The following is a 19,905-nucleotide window of genomic DNA, read 5'->3' on the forward strand; positions in this document are numbered from 1 at the left end:
ATCTTCTACTTATATGCCCCAATTTTTTGAGATAGTATATTTCTCTCCTTTCTTTTCCCTTTCTTTCTTAATCCCTTTCCCCTTCCATTTCTTCTTTTAAGTCATCAACAAATAAGAACCAACCTCAAATTCTCTGCTTTTCTTAACTTCCCATGATCCCTGATGATGTTAGGGTTCTGGGGGGAGGTTTATTTCTATTAGAAAAACAGTTTACCCCTTTATAATTCTTTTTGCTTTATCCTATATAGTTCCTTTCAGTTTCTTTAAGGTTTTACTTAATTTTTCTTGAGTTCATTTAGTTTTCATCTTTTCATCAGTAATGCTTGAAACACCTTCCCCTTTTTTTCCCTCCTGTAGGACTGTAGTCCACTTTAAAGGGCAAATTATTCTTGGTTATAAACCAAAGTTGTAAGCTTTTTTGCCTTTTGGATATCATATTCTAAGCTCTCTGATTCTTAAACAATTGTAGTTGCCAAGTCTGGCATGATTCCAACTTTAGTACTTTGATTCTTTCTGATTGTTTGCAGTATTTTTATTTTTTTGGACGTAAAAGTGTGCATTTTGTCTAATGACATTCTTGGGGGTTTTCGTTTTGTTGTTTCTTTCTGGAGGTAACCAGTGAGGAGTGTGTGTGTGTGTGTGTGTGTGTGTGTGTGTGTGTGTGTGTGTGTGTGTGTACATTTTGCTCTCTGGTTTTGATTGTTCTGTGCATCTTTCATTCATGATTTCTCGAGATATGGTATGAAGGTTTTGTTGTTGTCATGGCTTTCAGGCAATCCATTGATACTAATTTTTTTTTCTTCTTGGCCTGTTTTCTATGGTAATTGTAATTGGTAAGATATAGATAACATCTCACATTTTTTTCAGCCTTTAATTTTTATTATGCCTTGTTATCTTATGGAAGCATTAATTTCGGTTTGGTCTGTTCAAATTTTCATGGAGTTTCTTATTTGGATTTGATTTTGCACTTGTCCAATGTCGATCCTCTTTTCAAGTATTTCCTCTGGTGCTCTTATTTCTTTTCTAATTCATTCCCCTGGAACTCTCATTCCAAGCTTGTTTTACTTATAACATCATTTTTCTGAACTCTTACTTTATCTCATCCAAGAATTCCAGTTGCTCTTGTGGTCAAACTGTGTTTTCATTAAAAGCTTTTCTTGTAGATGCTGGGGAGTTATTCTCCTCTCCTGGATTTGTGTCTTGGACATCCCACATAAAAGCTCTTTGTCATTGGTCTCTTTTTGTTTACTTATTCATCTCATCTTACTCTCTGAATTAGGACTTTGTGTTTGGGTCTTGGCCTTCTCCCTTCTGGAGGGAATATTGGGCCCTTATTTGGTGCTGATCTGTATTATCTGGGGAATTGAGTGCTGTGTTCTTCCTGGATCTCGGAGGATCCTAGGTCAGAAATCTTCATACATGCAGTGCACTTTAATCAGGTGGCTCTAGGATAGTCTTACTATTGCCCTTTTGTCCTGCGCTTTTTAGGTTCCCTGCCATATGGATATTGGGCATTGCCCCTATCTGGAGCTCTGATAGACAGCTGCTGTCTCTGGCCTCTAGAGCTAACTTGAAGATTCTACAGGTTCAGAGTGATAGAAATGCAGGCTTCCTGCTAGCCTGAGCTCTGCCCTGGTGATTCATTTCCCTCTTGCCCTTGGCTGTGGGCTGACTCCAAGAACCTGCTCAGGGGACAGAGGGCTAGAACCACAGCTTTACACTGGTCTGCATTCCTGGAGCTGAATCCCTGACTTCATTTTTACGTTAAAGCAACATGGCTAGGCTTTTCCTACTGCTTCCTGTCATGCATACAGTTAGCAGAGCCTCACTCAGACCCCGTATCTTAAGGCTCTGTGTAGGCCCTTGACTTAGCTCGCTCTCAGTACTTAAGTCTGATCTGTGCCAGAACGATGCGAGTCTGATTAGGATTGTTTCCTAATGAGCCCAAAATGGAATCATAGAATCCTTCTGAACTGGTGGACCAAATAATAAAATTCAGAAGGATTCTATGATTCCAATTTCTGAAATTAGTAGCAATTCTTTGCTATTTAGATCTTCCCTAGAAGATAGAAATAAGATTCAAATTAGAGCTGATTTCTCTGATTTAAGAGCAAAGAACACAAGCTGCCATTTCATCCTGTAATCTAGTCCTAACCAACCAAAATGTTGACAGTTAGAAAAAAAATCTAACGAATTGTGTTAAGAGCTTCTTGTGAGGAAGAAAATAAATAAACCCTAAGCTCCATAAAGAAAATACATAACACTACTCTCTTGTCTGAGGAAGAGTATACATTTTAATGAATTCCTCATCTCTTCCTTCCTTTCATTTTCTAGATGGATTGTCCCATGTCTTTAGATCATAAGTCTTTATTCTTACTGTAAAATAATTAAAATTATAAATAGGAAATGTAGACATCTTATACATACAAATATAAATATAGGTTCCTCTATGTCAGGAATTTTTTTTACTTTTATCTTTGTTTCCCTACCACCTGCCATATCACTTAATAAGTGCTTGTTGTTTAAGTGATAAATGGATTTTTTTTGTTCCCAAGAAGTCTCAGAAACCAGTCTACTGTTCATTTTTTACTACTCATTCAAGATGAATTCTTTAGATTGGAGGTGCTGCTAATATAAATTCTTTGTCAGACTCCAAGTTAATTGTTAACTATTTTTTTCATTGGTGTTCACTGCTTCACTTTGAAATTAGGTGGTACAATGGAAAGAATGCCAGGCCAGGAGTTGGGAAGACCTGATTTCAAGACACTTTCTAGTGATGTAACTATGACAAGTCACATTGCCTCAGTTTCCTTATCTGTAAAATAGGAATGATCGCAATACCTAACTCCAGGATTTTTATGAGGATCAAATGAGATTAGTACAATGCCTGGCACATAGCAGGGGCTATGTAGCTATTATTATTATTATTATTATTATTAAACTACAAGTTAATTTGCTTAAAATTAAAATATAACTTCTTATCTAAATTAGAATTGTTTTATTTCCTAAATTTTTGGCTTGTATTGAAATTACTATTGTAGGTATGTGTTTATGTTATATGTTATCTTTGTGATTATTCAAGAAAAGCTACTAAGGTTTATTTATGCAAAGCTCCATGATGGAATATTATACCATAAGAAATGCTTATTGAGAAATTCAGAGAAATGTTTGTGTAAACAGATGCAAAAAAGAAAATAGAACCAAGAAAACAATATATAAAATGACTATAATACGGGGCAGCTAGGTGGTATAGTAGATAGAGCACCAGCCCTGAAGTCAGGAAGACCTGAGTTCAAATATGATCTCAGACACTTAACATTTCCTGGCCACATGACTCTAGGCAAGTCACTTAATTCCAATTGCCTCAGAAAAAAAAAAAGACTATAATATTATAAACAGAAACCAGCACTAAATTACTGCCAGACTTAGATTAATTGTAGAGACAAATCTTGATCTCAGAGAAAAGAGAGGGGGAACTTTAACTCTGGTAGAGATAGAGTGTAAAAATTTATGGATGTGCTGTCATACACAATTGCTTTATGAATTAAGTTTTACTCAAATGTTACTTTATCATAAGGGAGGATTCAGAAGGGAAGAATATCACAAAATTGATTTTGATTCAAAAGAGGCATAATTGCAAGTTATTAGGAAATTTTTGAAGCAGACCAAAACAAACCTAACAAATTACAATAAATTTCCAAAAGAAATTTTATGTAGAGGTTGTGATAGGAAAAATTATGTAACAAGGACTTACTGGACAAGAAAACCTTATATAATTGAAATTCTTTCTTGATTAAAGAAAAACAAGTAGTAATGGATAGATTTTTCTGCTGATAACATTTGACAAGAAAAATCTTGTATATTTTTCACTTGTTTATTAGGAAAATCTTTTAAGTATTTGTGTTAAATTAGTGTAGTCTATCACAGTTTTTTGCAAAAAAAAATTAAAAAAACCCAAATCCTTGGTACCACTGTGTGGACTTTGCAAAACAATGTGTACTATCCAAACAGATTCAGAAAATCCTGACTACCAGTTATGAGGACTATACCTTGATGTTTGGGAAGTCAGCCTTGTGGATCATTAACAGTGTTAATCAGCTTAGGTTTAAACTCAGATCACTGAAGTATTCCTTGGGCAACTTCTTTTCCATATGACTTTAAACCATTAACACCTATTTTTTGGTACCTAGCTCAAATTTCTCTAAGTTTCCAATGAATTACATGAAAAACTTCTAACAAGTGATTTACTTCAATATTGGCTACCTATATCTACAGGTTTTCACTGACTTACAAGTTTAATAACTCCTGGAAAAGAAATTGGAGATAATCTATTGTGACTTTTTCTAATATTAATATTTTATTGAAGTAAGTGTGTGTGTGTATGTGTGTGTGCGTGCGCGCGCATGCCATTTCCTGATGACTTTCCTCTTCCTTCTTCTCCTTCCTTGTAGAACCCTTCTTTATCACAAATTAATACATGCAAAAATAGTTTTCAGCATTCACCTTTGCAAAACTTTGTGTTCCAGAATTTTCACCCTCTTTTTCCCTCACCCTTTTCCCTTAGACAGCAAGTAAATTAATCACTTTTAACAACATATACCTCATTCCATATTTGTAGTCTGTTATATTTTTCCCAAAAGGAAGTTAGACATGCTTCCCTAGCAAGCTCTCCAAAGTCATGCTCGGTCATTGAACTGATCATGATTCTTACGCGGTTTAAAGTTGTTTTTCTTTATAGGTATCATTATTAAATAAATTGGTCTACTGTTTTTGTTCACTTAATTCTGCATTACTTCATAAAATGCTCCCAGATTTCTTTGAAACCACCTTTTTTATCTTATGATGCAGTAATACAGAGTATCCCAAAAATCTTAGAGCAATTTTAAGCTATTAAAGTTTAAACTATTTTACATCACATTTATATGTCATGATTTGTTCAGCTATTGTCCAAATGATGATTAACTCCTTTGTTTTTGCTTTTTTGCTACAACAAAAAGAACTGTTATAATTTTTTTTTACATATTGGTCTTAGAGTATAGTTATATCATTCTGTCATAAGATATATATATAGTTAAGAGACATTTTTTATGTAATTCCAAATCTCCAGAATGACTGTACCTATTCAGGACTTCATAAAGTGTTCTAATATAGCTGTCTTAACCATAGGTCCTCCAATCATTGTCATTTCCCTTTGTCATCAACTTTAGCAATCTGATGGGAATGAAGTAGAATCTCAGAATTGTTTTAATATGAGTTTTTCTAATAATTGGTGATTTGGAACATGTATTTAGCTTTTGATAAGTTGGATATTTTCATCAATTATTAATTCATCAATTATTTTCCCTTTTTGTCAACAGGCAATCACAATTTTAACTATATCAGTTTTTGTTGATATGAAACTTTAAAATTTTATGTAATTAAAACTATTTGTCTTTTTTTTCTTAAATTTTATTTCATTATACTTTGTGTCTTAGCAGTGCCATGATTTAAATCTTGATCACTTAATAAATAGTAGCATTGCTATCTCATTAAGAAAGTATTAGAAATATATGTTTTAAAGCAATAAGATGATTAAGTATGTTTTCACTATTCCTCTTTGGCAGTGAGTTTTGGTACCTGAGTTTTATTCAGAACAGAACAGCAATGAATAATATTGAAATATGTGTTTATGCTATTATAAGTGTTTTTTCCTTTAAAAAAATTAAGCTTTCTCAGACTCATGCAAACTGATACAAAGTGAAATGAGCAGAACCAGGAAAACATTACACACAGGAACAGCAATATTGTGCAGTGATAAATTGTGAATGACTTAGCTTTTCTTAGCAATATAATGACCCAAGAACATCTCAAAGGACTTATAATAAAAAATGCTCCCCATTTCCAGAAAAGGATCTGATATAGTCTGAATGCAAATCAAAGCATACTTTTTAATTTTGTTTTTCTTGTTTGGATTTTAAGTCTTTGTTTTCTTTCAAGACTGACATGGAAAAATGTTTTACATAGTTGCACATGAATAACCTATAGCAAATTGTTTATCTTCTCTATGAGAAGGTAGGGTAGGGAAGAAGAAAGAATTTGGAAACAAAAATTTTAAGAGCAAATGTTAAGTTTTTTTACATGTCATTGAAGAAAAATAAAATATTAAATATATTTTAAAATAATCTTTCTCTTGTACTTTTCTACTCCCCCATTGAGCAAATATATAATTTTAAAAAGAAGAAAAAGAAAACTTAGCCTTCAATACATAGCTGAATTATCCAACAAACCAAATTCCCACATTGACATGGTCTGAAAAATTGTGTGTGTGTATGTGTGTGTGTGTTTAAATTGTAAGGTCAGCAAGTCTCTGCAGGAATTAAGTATTGCATTTTATTTTCATTCTTTTGGACTTATACTATGTGATTGATTAGATTTCTAGAGTCTTTAAAAGTGTTTTTCTCAGTAATGTTATTGTCATTGTATAAATTGTTCTGATTTTGCCCATTTTGCTCTATCAGTTCATAATGGACTTTTAAATTTCCCCTGAATATTACTTTACATTCATGTGCCACAATTTGTTAAGCTTATTTCCAATAGGGCATCTCTTCAGTTTCCAGTTTAGGAGTATGAAAAAGTAGTTATAAATATATTTGTACATATAGATGCTTTTTTTCTTTCTTTTATTTCTTTCGGATTTAGACTTAACACCATATCTGAGTCAAAGGGTATATACATTTTAGTAATTTTGGTGGCATTGTCCAAATTCCTTTCTAGAATTGTTGCACCAATTCGTAGCTTCACCAGTAATGTACTAGTGTATGTGTTTCTTCATAACTCCTTTAAAAATTGCTATTTCCCTCTTCTGTCATCTTTGGTGGTCTGATACTCTGAAGTAGAACTTCAAAATCACTTCAATCTACAATTCTTTAAATGTTTGTGATTTAGAGCATTTTTTTTAACATGGCTTTTGGTAGCTTGGGTTTCTTACTTTGATATCTCCTTGTCAAAACCTCTATCCATTTGAGAAGGGCCCTTAGTTTTAATTTTTTGGGGGGTCATTTTCTTATATATGTTAGAAACTCACTGCAAGGATTTTCCCCCAGTAATTTGTTTCCCTTATAATTTTACTTCATCCAATTTGTGCAAAACCTTTTAAGTTTTATTTAAACAAAATTGCCTAGTTTTAATTCTTTTTTTTTTTTTTTTCCCTGGAGGCCATTGGGATTAAGTGACATGACCAGGATCACACAGCTAGGAAGTGTTAAGTATCTAAGGCCAGATTTGAACTCAGATCCTCCTGACTTTAGGTCTGGTGCTTTATCTACTGTGCCATCTAGCTGTCCCAAAATTGCCTATTTTAATTTATGTGTTGTTGTTCTTCTCCATTTGAAGAATGCATCCATAAATCCAAATGGTAATTTCTTCCTCCTCCTTTAATTTCTTTATATTTAGATTATGTTTTCTGTTTGGAGTTTATTTTGTTGTTTGATGTAAGGTGCTGTTCTAAATCTAATTTCTGCCCAACTATTATCCAGTTTTGGTCAGGTAATAAGTCTGTTTGCTAGTAACGGAGGTCTTTGGATTTATCTAATGCCATATTATTGGAATTTTTACTTTGCTGTGTTATATATCTAATTTGTTGCACTGATTAGCCTTTTTCTTTTAATAAGTAACAAATCATTGTAACGAGTACTGTTTGAAAACAGGTACTGATAGATACTCCCCTCTCACTACTCCCAGCATTCCTACTCTTCTCCTCCCCGCCCCAATCATTATTCTTGAAATTCTTGACTCTCTTTTTTCATATGGATTTAATTGTTTTTCTAGCTATATAAAATAATTTGATAGTTAGATTGGACTAGATTGTACTGAATAAATAATTAATTTAGGTAATATTGTCATCTTTCTTATACTGACTCAACTTAATCATAAGCAATTAATTTTCCCTCCAATTATTTATGTCTTATTTCTGCAAAAATTGTTTTTATAGTTAGACTTAAATATCTCCTGGGCAAATACTGGAATATGCACTCCAAATATTATATAACTTTGATAGTTGTTTTGAATGGAATTTCTCTTTCTAGTTTGTATGCTGATGGTTTATATGCTTATATAAGCATAAGGCTATGCTTATTCCCTCAATTTTTTCTTTGTATTATTACTATAACTTATATTTCTAACACTATGCTAAGCAGTAATGATGATAATGGGCATCTTTGCTTTACTTCCAATTTTATAGGAAAGGTCTCTAATTTTTCTCTGTTATATATAATGTTTATTCTTGGATTTAGATAGATATAATTTACTATATTAAGAAAAAGTATTTTCCCCATGATTTCTAGAGTTGTTAAAAGAAGTAGGTATAATATTCTGTCAAAAACTTTTTAGATTGTATTGAAATCTTTTCACTTATATTATTAACATGGTTTATTATATTTATAATTTTCCTTATGTTGAATAATCCTTCATTCCTGACATGAGCTCAGCCTGGTCATAATGCTAAAATAATAGAGCAATCAATCTGTGGGAGAAACAAGCCTCCATCACTACCACCAGTGTCACTATTTCTCCTTAGACTCTGCTAACCCAAGAGCCTTGCAATAGCATTGTCTTCCAGACCACTAGACTTGCTTCCAGTCCAGCTTTCCTTTCCCTCCGAGTCATCATTGAAGGGAGAAATCATTGCAGAGAAGAAGTTCACTTTTCTCATCATTAGCAGTGATAACTGCTATCGAGGTACTGCCAGATCTTGTGCAGATGAGCATAAGAGCCCAGGATGAATGGCAGCCCCAAAGCCATTCTCCCCCAGCATGTGTCAGGTAGGTTAGAGCACCAGCACTGCTGCCTTAATGACCTTAAGGAATGGTGCTGCTTCACAGCTGTCATCCTAGGAAGCAGCCCCTTTGGGGATACATCTGGGCAACTACTCCTGTGGATGCTGTAGCCCCAGCTATTCCAGAACCAGATGAGGAAATGCTTTTCACCAAAGTCCTCGGTACTGTCAATTGATGCAAACTCAAAACTGATAGGATTTTTTTCAGTTGAAATGATACTATCATTATCTATTTTGTGTGCCCTAGGGAACATGGGACTTTTCCATCTGACTTGAACTGTATCTTTCCTTACATGTTTTCTTCTGAATTAGAATGTGAGCTCCTGGGGAGCAGGACAGTCTGATTTCTCTATCTGTATCCACAGTGCTTAGTGCTGTGATTTTCACATAGTTATAAATGTTTGTTTAATAAATACATTATTTATTCATTTATTGAAAAAAAATTAACATCTTATAGGCTACTTACTAATATTAAATCTTTGCATCATTGTTCATTAGGAATATTAGTTTGTAATGTTCTTTGCTTTGTTATCTTGGCTTAGATTTCAAGATTACATTTGTACTGTAGGATTAGTTTGTCAGGATACTGCCTTCCATTAGTATTATAAATAGTTTATATGTAACAGCAAGATTATGTGATGATCAACTCTGATAGATTTAGCTCTTCTCAGCAATGTGGTGACCTAAGACAATTCCAGTAGACATAGGATAGAAAATGCCATCTGTATCCAAGAGGGAACTGAATGTGGATTGAAAGACGCTATTTTTACCTTTTTGTTGTTTGCTTTTTCTTTCCTGTGGGCTTTTTTCCTTTTAGCCTGATTTTCCTTGCACAGTATGATAAACATGAAAATATGTTTAAATGGATTATACGTATTTAACCTGCATTGAATTGCTTGTTATTTTGTGGAGGGGGAAATTTAAGGAAAGGAGGGAGAAAAAATTTGGAACACAAAAATTTTGCAAAAATGAATGTCGAAAATTCTTTTTACATATATTTGGAGGAAATTACTATTGAAATACAAAAAATAGTTTGTGTAATATTGGAATTAATTATTCTTTGAATGCTTAATAGAATTCACTTATGTAGATGTAGATATGAGCATTTTCACACAATCTTTGGGGTCATGACACATGGAATGTGTGTTGGATTTGGAATCAGAGGCTTCAGGTTCAAACTGGGTCTCCTCTTCTTACTCTTTTAATGCTGTTTTTCACATGACATTTCTTTTCCTGTAAGTGTGCTGTTATACACTGTGTCTCCTATGCCTTGGAAGTATTCCTTCCTTAGTTCCTCTTCATAAAGGAGTCCTTTCTTCATTCTTTAATCCCATTACTGATTCCCCTCCTAAAATTACTCTTTTATTTATATCCCTTTTTTTGTGACTAATGGTAGGTTGTCTCTAACTCCTTCACTTAACATAGTATTTGACACACAGTAGGGATGTAATAAATGCTTATTTCCACCAACCAGTTAATGAATGAATGATGAATGATCTTTGACAAGTCACAACTTCTCAAGACCTCAGTTTCCTCTGTTATTAAAATGAGGGGTTTAAGCTGGATGTCATCTATAGTTATAGCTTTGATTCTACAACCTGTGGTTTGCATTTCTCCATTTATCTTTCAGCCTTTGGTTTAAGTGACTGACTATCACAATGAGATTGCTTTAAATTTTTGCAGAGCTTATCTTTATCAGATGACTTTCAAATTTCAAAAGAAACTGGAGTTTGTTTCTAGAACTTAAGTTAATAGTAGTTACTTCTCTCTATTATTTTCCAGATTTTGGGTTCAGCAACATCTTTACCCCAGGGCAGTTACTGAAGACTTGGTGTGGGAGTCCCCCATATGCTGCCCCTGAGCTCTTTGAAGGAAAGGAATATGATGGGCCCAAAGTGGATATTTGGGTAAGTTGAAATTTTGCATACTTATCTTCAATGATGAGGGTACCTTAGAGTACCCTACAAATTTTGTGCTTATAAAGCAGCAGAATCTTGCTCAAATCTTCACCCCATGGGGCTTACCTCCTAATAGACATTATATGTGATAGACTACCCTATGGAAATTCCCTTGCAATTACATAAATACCACAAGTTCTAATTATTTTGAGTGGCTGCTTTGTCTAGAACAAAGGATTCTTCCTTTTATTGCCACACTCTATACTTGAAGAAGATAACAGCTAGAGAAATATTGATGGTATTACATAGAAATGAAAATACACCAGTAAAGGAGAGTTACATATTCTAAAAATTCTGTCTTGACACAGACTTATTTTCAACAGGTTTATTTCTCCAAGAAAAATAAATTAGTTCCATTTTTTAATGTACATGATTGGCTGCTATCTTCATGTATTGATCTATTTTGTTTCTTTTCTGATGGGCTAATTATATGTGTGCTCTCTGGGATGCAGAGCCTTGGAGTGGTCCTCTATGTGCTTGTGTGTGGCGCCCTGCCATTTGATGGGAGCACCCTGCAGAATCTTCGGGCCCGGGTGCTGAGTGGAAAGTTCCGAATTCCATTTTTCATGTCCACAGGTAAGGGAGTTGATAGCATGTACCACAGATGTCACTTACTAGCACCAAGGATTAGCAATGCACAGTGGACAGGAAACTTTCCTCAGATCCCACTTTCCTGGCTTATTTGCTGCCAGCAATGACTCTTTGCATACTCATAGTGACTCAGTTCAATAACTGCTATTCACTGAAGCTTGAATTGAAGCTGAGGGTGACAACTAATTTTACATAATAGTTTTCTACTTAAAACTCCTGTGGAAATGTGGGATTTCTTATCTTCCCACTCTCTACTCAAAGGAACAAATAAATAAGCAGATTATTAAATGAATGGGCAGTATAGTGAAGAACTTTTAGAAGGTGTTAAGTCTGAAAACAGTGCCTGGAATCTAAAGCATTTTGCCATTTATCTTACATAAAAATGAGAAGGCAAAATTGCTTTTGTTGTGGTCATTCCCCACTTAGGCATCTAGAAGCTTTCTTATTCTTCTGTCTTCTGTTCTTTTATTTAGTAAATATTTACATGTTTTATGTGCAGTGTGTAATAGAGAATAGAAAATCACATAATGGGCCAGTGTGTACCGTACTTTAAGGTTTGCAAAGTAGTTTACATAGATCAACACATTTGCTCCTCACAAGCCCCCATTTTGCAGAATAAGAAACTGAAGCTGAGAGGGGATAGATGAGTGACTTGTCCAGGGTCTTACAGTTTAGAGGGGTGTGAGCCTAAATCTCTTCAGGTCTTCTTTGCTCTCTTCACTGCCTGCGAGACACTGACAGTACAGAGGGAAAAGTGCCACACCCCGCAGTACCTGTTGTGGTCCGTTGTGCCTGGCACGTCTACATTCTGCTGCGCTTTGTGGAGAAACAGAGGATGCCCAAAGAGCAGGGTGGTGTGAGAAATCCGTCCGGCCTTCTGAGCCAGGCTGCCAAATTGTTTCTGTGCCAGAGGCTCTTTTGGCCTTCTGCTGAAGACTGTAGAACCCTGCTCAGAGAAACCTTTTTAAAATACAAGATACATAGAACTATAGAGAATCCAATTATGCTAAAATAACGATGTAATTGTTTTCCCATCCACGTTCAGGGACCCCCTAAAATTGATAGTGATCCTTGCTGTAGATCTTCACTCATAACAAGTCAAAGGTGCCTTCAGCTCCTCCCCCTGAAACCTTGGGTATCCAGTAAAGCATTTTGGTTTGATCCATCACTAGGGCTCACCCATAAAGTTTTATCTTAATGAAATGACTAAGTAATTGGGCAATTGACCTCCCTAAGTATGAATCAAGCTTAACACACTGCATTCCTTACACTTAGAGCAAGTTAATGTTTGCATTGATCATGAGCATTGTTTTTGTCAAAGATGTCTTGTTCAGGTGAAAGACTTTGGACAAGCTAACCCTTCTAGAGTATTACAGAAGAGGCTGTCTCATCTCGCTCTTCTGACTTCCAACCATTCATTGATCTGACCACAAGCATTATGCTTGCTAGTGGATTTTTTTGACAGCTCCTAACCATGTTCTTCATAACAAGTTTCTTAATGAATAAAATGTGGACTAAAAATTATGGGTTCTTTCATATTTTTGTTCTACCATGAATTATGAAAGAAGAGTTATTCACGGGTAGTTAGTAGGAACAAAACCTTCAATAGTTACATAGTGATTACAGAAAAGGTTGCAAACTTTTGAAAGTTAGTAGAGTGATTTTTACCTGCTATCTGCAATACAGATGTGTTCAATACTGTCTGAAGTCATTAATCAAATTCCAAGGCATGTATACAAAAAACATCAAAAGAATAATTTAATGAAAGATGAAAAGGTTAGATTATTTGTTCTTTGTCTCCCTTAGTACTATATTGAAGCATTATAGATGCTCCATGCTCTATGTGCAATCCTAAAGGCCCAAAACTAATTTACTACATTCTCCTGTTTCTGAGTAGGATTGCACCCAGTATTGTTCAGATAGTTCACTTGATACAGAAGATATTTAGAAGGTTTTTTCAAAATCCTAATAAACTTTAAAAAAAAATTCTGTGGTATTGCTGAACATAGTCTGACTATGTAATAATAAACATGTACAAGTACTTTAAAACTTGCAAAATTTCTTACTTAGATTATTTCATCTGAGCCATGTAAGAGCCACATGAATTAGATATTACATATATTTTTATCTCCATTTTACAAATGGGGCGGCTGAGGCTATTATAGGTTAAGTGGCATGTCCATGTCCATGAAATGAAAAGTAAGATTAGGTCTTGCTGATTTGTGAAGTCTAGAGCTTTTTTCACTATGTTCTTTACTAGTTGTTTTTTTTTTTTTGGGGGGGGAGGGATGGGATAGGAATCAATGTCACAAATCTGAGATAGGGAGTCAGTGTCACAAATCTGAAATAGATTTATCTTTTTCTCTATTCCTGGAATCTTCTTGTCAGGATATCTGGTTTTGATATTTATTAGCTCTGAATACTTGCCCGAGCCTCAGTTTCCAATTTGGTAAAACATAGATTAATAATAATTATGTAACCTTCTTCATGGGGTTACTGTGAGGAAAGTGTTTTAGGAAGAAGAGATTATTGTTATAGCATCCACAACTTAACATCAGAAAATCAAGTCAACAGCCTTAATGGAAAGAAGTCTTAATTTGAAGTTAGAAGACTTGGGTTCAAATCCTAGTTCTACCACTTCATGTGATCTTGGAGAAGTTTCTTGATCTATAAAATGAAAAAGTTGGGCTAGAGGTTCTCTAAGGCCTTTCTAGCTCTTAAGCTGAGAACTTGGGGTGGAGGACAGAATAGGACAAAATTCTTACCTTCAAGGAGACGACACCGTAGTCAAAGGAAGAAATTGCATATCCAAAAATGAATTGACTTGAAAGTAAGATAGAATATTAAGTTCTTAAGAGTCAGAATGGGTATTGTGGAGAAGTGGAAAGAAAGTGGTTATTTAAGCCAAGATGTCCCAGCATTAATTTGTGGCTTCCAAAATGTGCTTGATGCATAACTCTGGGCAAGTGTCTAAGTACTTAAAATTGCATAGAAGGAAATTTCTCAGTTGTAGCTTCCTATAACACTGAATCTGTAATATTCCATATTGTATGTGTTTGGGGGGGAAGGGAAGGAGAAAGGGAGAGGGAGAAGGGGAAGAGGAGGGGGGAGGAGGAGAGAGAGGGGTAAATTGATGGGAAAAAGTGTGATTTAACTCAGGCAAGGAAGGGGCATCATGATGAATGTAGGTACTTAATAACTATGTGATCTTTGATGAGTTTACTGTCTATGTCACAGTTTCCTTTAAAATGAGGAGATTGAATTTGAGGCCCCAACTCAAGAACCTTGGAACTTACGAAAACCACTAAAAAAAAAAAACAAAACTGGGTACTATATTTTATGAAATCATAAGTGAAATCTTCCCAAATCTCTTACAACCAAAGAAAGAAGTAAAAACCCAGAGAATCTACCAGTTTAAGAAAAACCTAAAATGAAGAGTTCAGGAATGTCATAGCCATTCTCTTGAGCTTTGTCAAAGAAAAAATACTTCAAGTAGCCAGAAGAAGTTTTGAGTACCAAGGAACTACAAACAGGATTACATTGGATTTGAAAGTTTCAACTATAAACAAGAAGAGATTTTAGAATGCAATATTCTCAAGGATTTATTTCACTGATTAGAATGGGGCCCATAAACTCTAGATCATTTATTTAAGGAGGAAGTTCATCTCAGACAGCTCATTTCTCGATTGGCTATTCAATTTTGGAACTTAGATTATAAGCTCCTTGAGAGCAGGCAGTGTGTGTCTTTCTTTTTTCATATTTATATCCCTAGTACTTAGCACAGTACCTGGCACATGGCAGGTATTTAATAAATGCTTGGCTATTGGCAGATTTTCAAATTACATATAAATTGTACTGTCTAGACTTATAATCAAATATGACTTTGCAAATCTAAATATAATTCTATAGAGGAAAAAATTTAAACTTTTATGGAACACAAGGCTTTTCATCTTCCCTGATTTAAAAAAAAAAACAACAAAAAAAAATCTGAGTAAGAAGTTTAGAATACAAACATGAACCAAGAGAAACCTTGAAAGTTAAATTTATTTGAGCAATTAGAAGGAACTATATGTGATGATAAAGACCTAACATGTTGTCAATAGCTTTTTATATGCAAAACATATGCATGAGTAATTTTTCAACATTGACTCTTACAAAAACTTCTGTTTCAACTTTTCCCCTCCTTTTCTCCACCCTTCCCCTTGATGGCAAGTAGTTCCATACATGTTTATGTTAAAATATATGTTAAATACAATATATGTATACATATTTATACAGTTATCTTGTTGCACAAGAAAGATCGGATTTAGTAATCAAATTAACAAAAACCATATGATCATCTCAATAGATGCAGAAAAAGCATTTGATAAAATCCAACATCCATTCCTATTAAAAACGCTTGAGAGTATAGGAATAAATGGACTTTTCCTTAAAATAATCAGTAGCATCTATTTAAAACCATCAGTAAGAATCATATGTAATGGGGATAAACTGGAACCATTCCCAATAAGATCAGGAGTGAAACAAGGCTGCCCATTATGATCATTACTATTTAATATTGTATTAGAATTGCTAGCTTTGGCAATAAGAGTTGAGAAAAGAATTAAAGGAATTAGAGTAGGTAATGAGGAAACCAAATTATCACTCTTTCCTGATGATATAATGGTATACTTAGAGAACTCCAGAGACTCTACTAAAAAGCTATTAGAAATAATCCATACCTTTAGCAAAGTTGCAGGATATATAATAAACCCACATAAGTCATCAGCATTCTTATATATCACTAACAAAATCCAACAGTTAGAGTTACAAAGAGAAATTCCATTTAAAGTAACTAAAGATAGTATAAAATATTTAGGAATCAGGGAAAATCAGGAACTATATGAGCAAAACTACAAAACACTTTCCACACAAAGTCAGATCTAACTGATTGGAAAAATATTAAATGCTCTTGGATTGGCCGAGCAAATATAATAAAGATGATAATACTACCTAAATTAATCTATTTATTTAGCGCTATACCAATCAGACTCCCAAAAAACTATTTTAATGACCTAAAAAAAAAATAACAAAGTTCATATGGAAAAACAAAAGGTCAAGAATTTCAAGGGAATTAGTGAAAAAAAATCAAATGAAGGTGGCCTAGCTGTACCAGATCTAAAATTATATTATAAAGCAGCGGTTATCAAAACCATTTGGTATTGGCTAAGAAATAGACTAGTTAATCAGTGGAATAGGTTAGGTTCAAAGAACAAAACAGCCAATTACGTTAATAATCTAATGTTTGGGGGCAGCTAGGTGGTGCAGTGGATAGAGCACCAGCCCTAAATTCAGGAGGACCCGAGTTCAAATCTGGTCTCAGACACTTAACACTTCCTAGCGGTGTGACCCTGGGCAAGTCACTTAACCCCAGCCTCAGAAAATAATAATAATAATAATCTAATGTTTGCCAAACCCAAAGACCCCAGCTTTTGGGATAAGAACTCACTGTTTGACAAAAAGTGCTGGGAAAATTGGAAATTAGTATGGCAGAAACTAGGCATTGACTCACACTTAACACCGTATACCAAGATAAGGTCAAAATGGGTTCATGACCTAGGCATAAAGAATGAAATTATAAATAAATTAGAAGAACATAGGATAGTTTATTTCTCAGACCTGTGGAGGAGGAAGGAATTTATGACCGAAGAAGAACTAGAGATCATTACTGATCACAAAATAGAAAAATTTAATTATATCAAATTGAAAAGTTTTTGTACAAACAAAACGAATGCAGACAAGATTAGAAGAGAAGCAATCAACTGGGAAAACATTTTTACAGTCAAAGGTTCTGATAAAGGCCTCATTTCCAAAATATATAGAGAATTGACTCTAATTTATAAGAAATCAAGCCATTCTCCAGTTGATAAATGGTCAAAAGATATGAACAGACAATTCTAGATGAAGAAATTAAAACTACTTCTAGCCATATGAAAAGATGCTCCAAGTCTTTATTAATCAGAGAAATGCAAATTAAGGAAACTCTGAGATACCACTACACACCTGTCAGGTTGGCTAGAATGACAGGGAAAGATAATGCACAACGTAGGAGGGGATGTGGGAAAACAGGGATACTGATACATTGTTGGTGGAATTGTGAATGCATCCAGCCATTCTGGAGAGCAATTTGGAATTATACTCAAAGAGTTATCAAACTTTGCATACCCTTTGATCCAGCAGTGTTTCTACTGGGCTTATATCCCAAAGAAATCTTAAAGAAGGGAAAAGGACCTGTATATGCAACAATGTTTGTGGCAGCCCTCTTTGTAGTGACCAGAAACTGGAAACTTGAGTGAATACCCATCAATTGGAGAATGGCTGAATAAATTATGGTATATGAATATTATGGAATATTATTGTTCTGTAAGAAATGACCAACAGGATGATTTCAGAAAGGCCTGGAGAGACTTACATGACTGATGCTGAGTGAAGTGAGCAGGACAGGAGATCATTATATATTTCAACAACAATACTGTATGATGATCAATTCTGATGGACGAGAGGTCATCTTCAACAATGAGATGAACCAAATCAGTTCCAATAGAGCAGTAATGAACTGAACCAGCTACACCCAGCAAAAGAATTCTGGGAGATGACTATGAATCACTACATAGAATTCCCAATCCCTCTATTTTTGTATGCCTGTATTTTTTATTTTCTTCACATGCTAATTGTACATTATTTAAAAGTCTGATTCTTTTTGTACAGCAAAATAACTGTTTGGACATGTATACATATATTGTATTTAACTTATACTTTAATATATTTAACATGTATTGGTCAACCTGCCATCTGGGGGAAGGGGTGGGTGGAAGGAGGAGACAAGTTGGAACAAAAGGTTTTGCAATTGTCAATGCTGAAAAATTACCTATGCATATATCTTGTAAATAAAAGGCTATAATAAAAAAAAGAGTGGGATAGAAAGTTATAAAATAAATCCTATTTTTAAAAATAAGATTGGATTTAGAAAGAACGTATAAATAACTTGAAAAGAAAAAACAAAAATGCAAGCAAACAACAGAAAGAGTGTAAATGTTATGTTGTGGCTCATAGTCATTTCCCAGTGTTCTTTCTCTGGGTGTATCGGGTTCTCTTCATTACAAATCAATTGGAACTGATTTGGTTCATCTCATTGTTGAAGAGAGCCATGTCCATCAGAATACATCCTCATAGAGTATTGTTGAAGTGTATAATAATCTCCTGGTTCTGCTCATTTCACTTAGCATCAGTTCATGTATGTTTCTCCAACCCTCTCTGTATTCATCCTGCTAATACCTAACATTCTTAATGAAGAAGAAAATATAAATGTCCTTTAGAAACTTTGATACCTTATAAAAGATACTGAAAGAATTAAACAAACAGAAGCGGGGTGGGGGACGCGGATTGGTTCTGTTATAATAGTTTTAAGAAATGGGGGAAAAAGAAGAAAAAGAGAAATCCACTAGTAGACAAAGGGGCATTCAACTTCTTATAATTTGTGTGTGAGAGAAGAAAAATATGCAAAAGGAGAAAGGGTCAGAAGAATTAGGCACAAGATGAACTTTACTTTTATTTGAATTGGGCAAAGGGAAATTGAATACACACACATACAAAATTTGGTACAGAAATACTCAGCAGAAAAAAAGAAGTGTGATGGAGTTGGAGTAGGATATTAAAAGAAAGGATAATAATATCAAGGAGAGAACAGTCAAAAGCAAAAGAAACTTCAGCTTTATAGGGCCCCAAAATTAAGGACTTTCCAAACTAACAGACAAGACCTCAAAAAATGATAGTATATGATTGTAATAGAATATTATTGTGCTATAAGACATGACTAAAAGAGATATTTTCAATGTCTTCTGGGAACACTTACATGAATTGATGCAGAGTGAAATGAAGAGGAGCAATAGAACAATTTATGCAATAACATTATAAAGAATAATAACTTTGAAAGACTTAAAAATTCTGTTCAACACAATGACTAATCATGATTTCAAAATTTCAGTGATAAAGCATACTACTCATTTACTGACAGAAAGGTGATGGATTTTAGGGGCATAATAAAATATTTTTTAGACATAAACCTTCAGGAATTTGTTTTCCTTGACCAATAGCGAACTATATAAGAGAGGTGTTATAAAGGTTTAATATCAAAATGTATCATAAAGAAAGGAATTGACTTGGTTATGTAATGAGAGCAAGATTTGTCAGATGGACAAAAACATATCCCTTACTAGTATTCACTTTTGGTTTTTTAAAGAGTAAAAATGCTATGTTGTAAGCCATATTCTGTTCCCACAGTCCTCTCTCTGGTTGTAGATAGCCGTCTTTATCACTGAACAATTGGAACTGATTTGAATCATCTCATTGTTGAAGAGAGCTATGTACTGGTATTCACTTAATATCAAGAAGATCTTCAGTATGCTGAGTTGACTCTCTTTGGAAGATTTCTGAGAGAATATGGTTGAGTTACATATAAAAGGAAGGAAGGATAGGTTATAATCTGCACATTGAAGAGAGCACCTA

General features: G+C 34.2%; 1 protein-coding gene across 6 annotated transcripts in view; it reads left to right on the forward strand.

The window, feature by feature from the left end:
- SIK3 (SIK family kinase 3) overlaps positions 1-19,905 on the forward strand; it is a 273,189-nt gene that overhangs the window by 207,255 nt on the left and 46,029 nt on the right. For all 6 annotated transcript variants that reach the window (XM_074304179.1, XM_074304181.1, XM_074304180.1 and 3 more), the window contains exons 5-6: positions 10,595-10,719; positions 11,223-11,346. In XM_074304179.1, the coding sequence (XP_074160280.1) occupies positions 10,595-10,719; positions 11,223-11,346 (249 nt within the window). The remainder of the gene's footprint in view (positions 1-10,594; positions 10,720-11,222; positions 11,347-19,905) is intronic.

Source organism: Sminthopsis crassicaudata, chromosome 3, assembly GCF_048593235.1.
Source record: "Sminthopsis crassicaudata isolate SCR6 chromosome 3, ASM4859323v1, whole genome shotgun sequence".
Classification (NCBI taxonomy): Eukaryota; Metazoa; Chordata; class Mammalia; order Dasyuromorphia; family Dasyuridae; genus Sminthopsis; species Sminthopsis crassicaudata.